General features: G+C 43.6%; 1 protein-coding gene across 4 annotated transcripts; it reads left to right on the top strand.

The window, feature by feature from the left end:
- Nucleotides 1-4,457: 4,457 nt before the first annotated feature.
- On the top strand, nucleotides 4,458-8,226 carry LOC307032274 (uncharacterized protein). Of its 4 annotated transcripts, none has more exons than XM_079670132.1 (10): nucleotides 4,477-4,654; nucleotides 4,891-5,009; nucleotides 5,088-5,394; nucleotides 5,496-5,575; nucleotides 5,791-5,849; nucleotides 6,099-6,138; nucleotides 6,219-6,286; nucleotides 6,376-6,465; nucleotides 6,600-6,913; nucleotides 7,094-7,534. In XM_079670132.1, exons 1-10 carry the CDS (start codon nucleotides 4,480-4,482, stop codon nucleotides 7,318-7,320), a joined length of 1,479 nt encoding a protein of 492 aa, XP_079526258.1. In that variant the 5' UTR covers nucleotides 4,477-4,479; the 3' UTR covers nucleotides 7,321-7,534. The 4 variants fall into 4 exon arrangements, with proteins under 4 accessions (XP_079526261.1, XP_079526258.1, XP_079526259.1 ...); XM_079670133.1 differs by lacking the exon at nucleotides 7,094-7,534 and adding an exon at nucleotides 8,149-8,226 and having other exon boundaries at nucleotides 4,481-4,654; XM_079670134.1 differs by lacking the exon at nucleotides 7,094-7,534 and adding an exon at nucleotides 7,693-7,749 and having other exon boundaries at nucleotides 4,484-4,654.
- Nucleotides 8,227-9,054: the final 828 nt, after the last annotated feature.

The raw sequence follows: 9,054 nt of genomic DNA, 5'->3' as shown, positions 1-9,054 counted from the left end.
GATTCTTTGTGTTAGTTGTACCACTTTTAAAGTGAGGTTTTGTTTCGTTCTTTATTTAGTATATTAGTATTTATTTTCCCTGTATGTCTTTAGACTCACCTTTTAGAGTCCTCCCTTAGTTTGGTTGCCCATTTAAACTTGCGCCTCTGTGGCCTCTATTGTTTGTTATTTAAACCGTTTTTTTTGGCTCTTTTGTTTGTTTCAGGCTGTTTGCCTGCCATTTTGTTCACCTGTTGTGCATTAAAACCACTTATAATTATACCAATACCAATCTGGTTGTGTTGCTTCCCTTTGATTCCCCTAGCTCAGAAGGGAACGTAATACCCATCCTTCATGACCATAGGTGAGGGTAGGAACGAAAATGGAGCGGTAGACAGAGAGCTTTGCCTTCTGGCTCAGCTCCCTTTTCGTCACAACGGTGCGGTAAAGCGACTGCAGTACCGCTCCCGCTGCTCCGATTCTCCGACCCATCTCACGCTCCATTGTTCCCTCACTCGAGAACAAGACCCCGAGATACTTGAACTCCTTCACTTGGGGTAAGGACTCATTCCCTACTTGGAGTGGACAGTCCATCGGTTTCCTGCTGAGAACCGTGGCCTCAGATTTGGAGGTGCTGATCCTCATCCCAGCCGCTTCACACTCGGTTTGCGAACCGATCCAGTGAGTGCTGAAGGTGGCAGACCGATGAAGCCATCAGAACCACATCATCTGCAAAAAGCAGTGGTGCAATCCTTAGTCCACCGAACTGCAGACCCCCCCCCTCCCCCACGACTACGCCTCGAAATCCGATCCATGTATATTACAAACAGGATTGGTGACAAAGCGCAGCCTTGGCGGAGGCCAATCCTCACCTGAAATGGGTCCGACTTACTGCTGAGGACCCGGACACAGCTCTCGCTTTGGGAGTACAGAGATTGGATGGCCCTGAGTAGAGACCCCCTCACCCCATACTCCCGCAGCACCTCCCACAGTGACTCCCTGGGAACCCGGTCATACGCCTTCTCCAAGTCTACAAAACACATGTAGACTGGATAAGCGTACTCCCAGGCCCCCTCCAGGATCCTTGCGAGAGTAAAAATCTGATCCGTCGTTCCACGACCAGGACGGAATCCGCATTGTTCCTCCTCAATCTGAGGTTCGACAATCGGCCTTACCCTCCTTTCGAGTACCTTAGAGTAAACTTTCCCGGGGAGGCTGAGTAGTGTGATGCCTCTGTAATTGGCACACACCCTCTGATCCCCCTTTTTAAAAAGGGGAACCACCACCCCGGTTTGCCACTCCTTCGGTACTGTTTCCGACTTCCACGCAACGTTGATGAGACGTGTCAACCATGACAGTCCCTCAACACCCAGAGCCTTCAGCATTTCTGGGCGGATCTCATCCACCCCGGGGGCTTTGCCACTGTGAAGTTGTTTGACGACCTCAGTGACCTACCCCCGGGAGATTGGTGTCGATCCCCCGTCATACTCCAGCTCTGCCTCTAACATAGAGGGCGGAGTTGTCGGGTTCAGGAGTTTCTCAAAGTGCTCCTTCCAACGCCCTAACACTCCATCAGTTGAGGTCAACAACGTCCTATCCTTACTGTACACAGCTTGGATGGTTTCCCCCTCCTGAGGTGTCGGACAGTTTTCCAGAACAACTTTGGTGCCGCCCGAAAGTCCTTTTCCATGTCTTCTCCGAACTTCTCCCACACTCGCTGCTTTGCCTCGGCCACGGCTGAGGCTGCTGCCCTTCGGTACCTTGCAACTGCCTCGGGAGTCCCCCGGGATAACAAATCCCTGAAGGCCTCCTTCTTCAGTCGGACGGCTTCCCTGACCACCGGTGTCCACCAGGAGGTTCGAGGGTTACGGCCCCTTGAGGCACCTAGGACCTTGAGATCACAGCTCCCCGCCGCGGCTTCGGCAATAGAGGCTTTGAACACCGACCACTCTGGTTCAATGTCCCCAACCTCCACAGGAATGCCCGAAAAGCTCCGCCGGAGGTGTGAGTTGAAGGCCTCCTGAACTTGGGCCTCCTCCAGACGTTCCCAGTTCACCCAAACTACACGTTTGGGCTTACCAGGTCTATCCAGAGGCTTCCCCCGCCACTCGACCCAACTCACCACCAGATGGTGATCAGTTGACAACTCCGCCCCTCTCTTTACCCGAGTGTCCAAAACATACGGCCTCAGGTCCGATGATACGATAACGAAATCGATCATGGACCTTCTGCCTAGGGTGCTCTGGTACCACGTACACTTATGAGCATCCTTATGTTTGAACATGGTGTTTGTTATGGCCAATCCATGACTAGCACAGAAGTCCAGTAACAAACCACCACTCCGGTTCAGATCAGGGGGGCCGTTCCTCCCAATCACTCCCCTCCAAGTGTCTCCATCATTGCCCACATGTGCGTTGAAGTCTCCCAGCAAGATTAAAGAGTCCCCTTCAGGAGCCCCATACAGGACTCTTTCCAGGCTCTCCGAAAAGGCTGTATGCTCTGAACTGCTGTTTGGTGCATAAGCACACACAACAGTCAGAGTTTTCCCCCCCATAACCCGCAGGCGTAGGGAGGCGACCCTCTCGTCCACTGGGGTAAACTCCAACAACGAAGCACCCAACCGGGGACTTGTGAGTATCCCCACACCCGCCCGGCGCCTCACACCTTGAGCAACTCCGGAGAAGAATAGAGTCCAACCCCTATCCAGAAGTAAGGTTCCAGAGCCGACGCTGTGCGTAGAGGTGAGCCCAACCAGATCCAACTGGTAACGCTCCACCTCCCGCACAAGCTCCGACTCCTTCCTCCCCAGAGAGGTGACGTTCCACGTCCCCAAAGCCAGCTTCTGTCACCCAGGTCTGGTCCGTCGAGACCCTCTGCCTTCACTGCCACCCTTCTGGCAGCGCACCCGACCCCATCGCTGTTTCCCGTAGGTGGTGGGCCCGCGGGACGGAGAAGCGGAGGTGTTGCCCACGTTGCCTTTTCAGGCTGTGCCCGGCCGGGCTCCGTGGCAAGCCCGGCCACCAGATGCTCACGGACGAGTCCTCCTTCTGGAGCCCAGAAGGGTTATCCTCACTTCGTATGTCGTCTTTCATGAGGTCTTGTGAACCAATCTTAGTCTGGCCCCTTGCCAGAGACCAATTTGCCATGGGAGACCCTACCAGGAACACAAGGTTCCAGACAGCACACCCCCCAGGTTCATCAGGGCACACAAACCTCTCTACCACGGTAAGGTGCTGGTTCTTCTGACATTATACAATTTAAAATAAAAGGGTTAGGCTTAGGGTAAGATATTTAGTAAGAAAATTGGTTTATGAACCTCACAGCTTCTGGTCTTCCAAGACCCGACCGGACAAAAAGACGTGGTGCAGGCACGAAACATACTACCAATAGAAATACATTGCTTTTAAAATCATTCTGTGTGACACCAAAAAAATTGTGTTGGTAAACACGAATTAATAGATTAAATTAATTTTGTGACTATAACACAAAATGCCATGAGACTGGGATGCACACACACACACACACACACACACACACACACACACACACACACACACACACACACACACACACACACACACACACACACACACACACACACACACACACACACACATACATATGTAAATTAGAGAATTTAAGATTCACTGATTTGCATCGATGCACCGGCATAAACGTTCAAGATACGAGTGCACCGGTTGAAAGAGTGCACATCGGCTACAGTTTGGGTTGAACTCGCAATGCATCGATTGCGTAGCGTCTTTGCATCGGTAAAAAAACAATTCATTCATATAAAATCTCCTCATCTTGTCAACACTCAGCAGAGACGATCTTTGATATTTGCTTCGCCACTACGGAGGCCAAGAGTCTCAGTTATCAACACACATGGAAGTCGAGGAGAAAGAGAAACACAGCGCACCGAAAAATACCTACAAATCAAACGTTTGGCAACACTTCGGATTGTTCAAGAAAGACGGTCAACTTGAAAAATCGCTCGCAAATTGTTAAAGATGCCGTGCCGCTTTAGTACGGTGGCTGGGAAGTGCAATGGACAATTACAAAGTGTGAAACACTTTAACAAAGCTCGAGACAAATTTACATTTAATAAAACAAAATGACATTAGCAAAAACACTTTTACCAAGGAAAAAAAACTTTAACATTAACGAAAACAAATTAACAAGATGCAAAACACTTTTACAAAGTTAAAAACAAATTTACATTTTATAAAACAATTTTCCCAAGGATAAAACAATTTAACATTAACAAAAACAAATTAACAAAATGCAAAACACTTTAACATTTCCCGAAACACTTTAACATTTCCTGAAACACATTAACATTTCCCGAAACACATTTACAAACCAGAATCAAACCGGAAAGGGAATGTACATCATACCGGAAGTGACGTGACGTGACCATAGGATGTGACGTGATTGGCTCAAATGTAAATTTGATTTGGCGGAAAGACCGAAGGTGCGAGTGTGTTTCATATACAGTCTATGGTGTGTTTACGTTCGGTAAACATGTTTTGTCCGTTTTGTGGAAACAACCTGGGACAAGTGAAACGGTTTTGCCTTTCGTGTGGAGGATCTCTGGAGTGTTTAAAGGACACGGACCAGACGGGTGTACCAAGCGCACAGGGGACATCGAAACAGCCGGAAAATGCGAAACAAAGTAAGTGTAGTATTGCGCTAGCTTTGTGATGCTAATGTAAGACATGCAGTAAATAAAAATTCAATCACAGTTTCATATCAGTCAAATACCAATCCATGTCTTAACGGAATAGCAACGCATTGAGCTAATATGCTAGTTTTTATTTTTAGGTTTTCCGTAAACCTTAATGCACACTTGCTATTGCTGATTGTTGGAGCTGCTAATTTTTATATTTTTATTAGAACTATTCATACCAGCAGAACAACCAGGCCGATCCTATAAACTTTTCATGGAGTACAGAAACTCAAAGTCAAAAGAGAAACAGTCTTTTAACTGTGGGAAAGGAAGACTTAAACAAGAAAAGAGACGAGTCCAGGTAAGCTGCATTAACCGTTTCATAGAAATCTCAGTGTCTCTGTGTGTGTCATTACTTATATCTCTGCTATTTTACTAGATAAACATAGGAATGATGTCGCCACAAGGAGTTGATTTAAAGCCTCGGAGAGGGAAAACACTCCCGTTGTTTACAGACCCGGAGGTAGCAGCACCTGCTATACTGGAACGAGCTGTCCAGAAAATGAAAGCCTTTAACAAGGACATGGATGAAGGACCGTACGTCCTTTTGTATCCAGACTGCTCAGAGGTTGTCAATGTGCCTGGTTCAGAAAAGCCATTCACATTGGCAGAATATAAAAAGGACTTAGGAAAGGCATATGCCAGGATCACCCTTTTCATTTGCCTTGAGAAACATTTTAGAGGAGGTTTGTGGATGTTACTATTCAATATTTTTAATTGTTTACATGTTAACATCCTCTACTGCAGCATACATAATAATGTGTTGAACGTTCTGCTTTTACTACAGGGGATGATACCTCAGACTCTGATTCGGATATTGTCATCACATCTAGGAGCACAGCTGAATTCAATCAGGCTGACACTGTGGTGCGTAAATGATTTTATTTTAATGTTCATTTATTTATTTTTCATATACATTTGATTTTAAGCAGGAAATCTATATTCTGGTAAATATTTTAGGAGAACCAACTTGGCAGTTACAATTACCATCAGAAACACTCACAACGTTTCACTGTTGATAGACATATGTGGTAAGGGAACAATAATGGAAGCTGTTGATAATTTTACACTTTTACTCTCAGGTATTTGAATTTGAACCACGAAACAAAAGTACTCCAAAACACAAACCGGAAAATGAAGGGTAAGTTTGTACTTATTTTTACAAAATAAGTAATTTATCTTTAAGTGGATGATAAGAATAGGCCACAGCATTTTCTCTGGTGAACATGGATACAAAAATACCATACATGTCATGTTTAATCTAATTTCAAACAAAAATAATCTGTTATTTATAAATCTTATGGTTCCCCCTACCTCTAAATGTTACTTAAAACTCCACTATACCCTGTATCATGAAGTTAATAATTTTATCAATTTTATCATGGTTCAGGAAGGCACTTGGACACTCATCCACAACTCAGCCTGGACAGGTATTGAGGCAGATTGTGGAAGCCTGATGTTTCTAATGTTCAGTGTTGTTTTGTTACAGACATTTGTATTTGTATTTCAGATAGTAATATCTGATACTGAGGATATGGGTCCACCCAAAACAAATACAGACAAGACTACTTGCTACAGGTAAGTACAAATGTTAGTGACTCACTTACACGAGAAAGACCTTTTTGTTTGTAAGATGTTTTAACATGGGAATGATCATTTCCTAACAGTACATACACAGACCTGTATGCACCATGTGTTGAAGAAGAGGACGAAGAGCTGGTTGCAGTCAACATGACGAGTTTATTGGACACTGAAATGTAAATGGACAGCTATTACAGTGGCATTACATTTTTTTTCTCTGTACAATATTTCTGGTACAAATCTTTTTTTTTTAAACTGTTTGTGCACTCTCTGGAATATCCATTAATAAGGTAACTTTTTTCCTTTACAGGGAGGAGATGAACATTACATTACCTGCCATTATTGCTAACCTCTCACAGCCTATTGATCATGGAAGACTCAGCCGGTTCAACATTTCAAGGGCTAATGTTTGGAATGGAGCAGTCAGAGGTTTCAAGCGTACATCGTATTCAGAAAACTGTGACATGCTGGTAAAATTCACTGATGATGCTGGTGTTTTCGAAGAAGGAATTGACTCAGGTGGTCCCAGGAGAGAGTTGTTATCTCTACTGATGAAGAATCTGAAAGACCGGCCCATTTTTGATGGGCCAGACGGACGCCGCTTCTTGGTCTACAATGCAAATGGTATGCATACGGTTAGAAGTGTACTAATACAATTGTTAATGATCATTAACCATATATATCACATGACATATGATTTGTTGCTTGAACAATTTTTTCCAAAACGTTGAGTTTCATTACAGTACATTAAAGTATATACTAAATAAAGTTTTAATTTTGCAATATGAATACCTTTATTCACAGCTGTTAGGGAGGATGAATACTACTTGGCAGGAAAGATGATTGCAGTGTCGGTTGTGCATGGAGGTCCAGGGCCACATTTTCTGTCAAAAGATCTTGTACATTATCTTGCAGGCCAGCCTTCATTCAAAGCAACAGTTGATTTAATAACTGATGAAGAAGTAGGGAAAGCTTTACAAGAGGTGAGAATTGCATACAGCAACAGTGTGGTAGGGTGGATTATTATGTAGTTCCTGCAGTATTTTGAGACATCTTTACTTTACCTTTATCACATACACCGAATTGGCTTCATTTTTTGTTTTGTGATCAGAATCAGAATACCCTTATTAGTCCCACAGAGGGGACATTTACATTGTTGGAGCAGAATAGAGCCAAAGACAGCTTAATGTTACCTAAGAAGAATGATAAAAAACTAGTAAAGATACAAAAACACAATTTACAAAAAACACATCCTGTAATAGAGGATTTAGCAGCCAGGTATATATTGCACAAGGATAGTAGTAATAGTAATATATAAATCTTGCAATGGAACAAAAATTGCAAGAATATACATTACATGCAGTTATTGACTGGATTGTTTATGTCCATTTTATAATCTTCAGATTGAGAATGCTGCCTCAGTGGATGCCTTGCGAGAAATGACCATGAGACACAGCACAATGCTACAGACAGCAGGTTGTCTGAGACATGTGGCTTCTGTTGAAGGAAAGAATGATATTGTGTCAGACTACCTCCAGTGGTACATTATTGGCCGAAACTCCTCTGTAATTGACAGGTAAGATCATATTTGTATTCATGTGATTTTTTTAAATGTATGTAAGAATCTTTTGTTTAAAATGCCTCATGGTCCCCCTCTTTGGTTTATTCTATGTTTATCTGTTAGCAATTAGTCAGTGTCAAATGTGTGCCTGGTTAGTATAACTGATATGGGACGTCCGTCTCTCCTTTCCCTGCCTGTCTTGTGCCAATCTTTAAGTGCTCATGCCACCCCCCCCTTGTTTTAGGTATTAGGTTATTTAAATGTGACTTTGTGATGAACATTTTTGTTCACTCTTCAGATTCAAGGAGGGTCTTTCAGCCCTTCAGTTTTTAAACGCACTACAGCAGCACCCTACTCTGCTGGCCCAGGTCCTGTGCCACTCTGAAAAGCGACCTACTGCTCTGGAACTTGAGCGACTCTTCAAGCCTGACCTCAGTCCACCAGGGAGTAACAGGAGGCTTAGGGAAAGTCAAACTTTGGGCTACTGGGCCGACTATCTCCTCGATTGTGAAGGTTTGTTATCGCTGTTTTTATAACTATTTCAAGAAACACATTGCCAAAATGTATTTGAACATGTTTTCTTTGCAGAAAGCCAGACTGCTTTGTCTTTGGAGGATGTTTTGATGTTTGCGACTGGACTGACTTCACTTCCCCCATCTGGATTTGAACCATCGCCAGGAATAGAGTTCCTGGATGACTCTCCATTCCCAATGGCAAACACATGTTCCAACACATTAAAACTACCACTCCTTGACGCATACAATGTGTTTAAGTCCCAAATGGACTTTGGAATGCAAAATTCTCCAGGATTTGGCTGTTTTTAAGTCATGTGACTGGATGACCCATAGAGTACAGACTCTATGAAGGTTGTTCATAGAGTAAACACTCTATGAAGGTTGTTCATATAGTCGTTGTTAGATGTGAACGTGTTTTTTTTTTCTCACAGCTCATGTTGTCCATTTAGTTTGGGACAAAATCAAAGTATTGTTCTATACCTATACAATTTTTATAAATACTTTGCTATACATATTTCACATTGCCACCCATAGCTTCTTTGTTGTAAATCAGTCATTCATTCTCAGGTTTCCAGTGAGTCCACATGGTTGAAATAAGACTTATACAGAAATGTTCTTTCTGCACACAATTACACACACAACATAACCTTGTTTGTGCTTGCTAATTGGAGCGTTGTTTGTTGTTATTC

The sequence above is a fragment of the Notothenia rossii genome (genome assembly GCF_949606895.1).
Source record: "Notothenia rossii genome assembly, chromosome: 3".
Taxonomy (NCBI): Eukaryota; Metazoa; Chordata; class Actinopteri; order Perciformes; family Nototheniidae; genus Notothenia; species Notothenia rossii.
This window is presented reverse-complemented; position numbering and strand designations above follow the sequence as displayed.

Coding starts and splice junctions, on each gene's coding strand:
- LOC307032274 (XM_079670132.1), top strand. CDS start 4,480: ATGGTGTGTTTACGTTCGGTAAACATGTTTTGTCCGTTTTGTGGAAAC. Junction 5,576..5,790: donor TCAATCAGGCTGACACTGTG/GTGCGTAAATGA, acceptor TTTTACTCTCAG/GTATTTGAATTTGAACCACG. Junction 6,139..6,218: donor CCACAACTCAGCCTGGACAG/GTATTGAGGCAG, acceptor TTTGTATTTCAG/ATAGTAATATCTGATACTGA.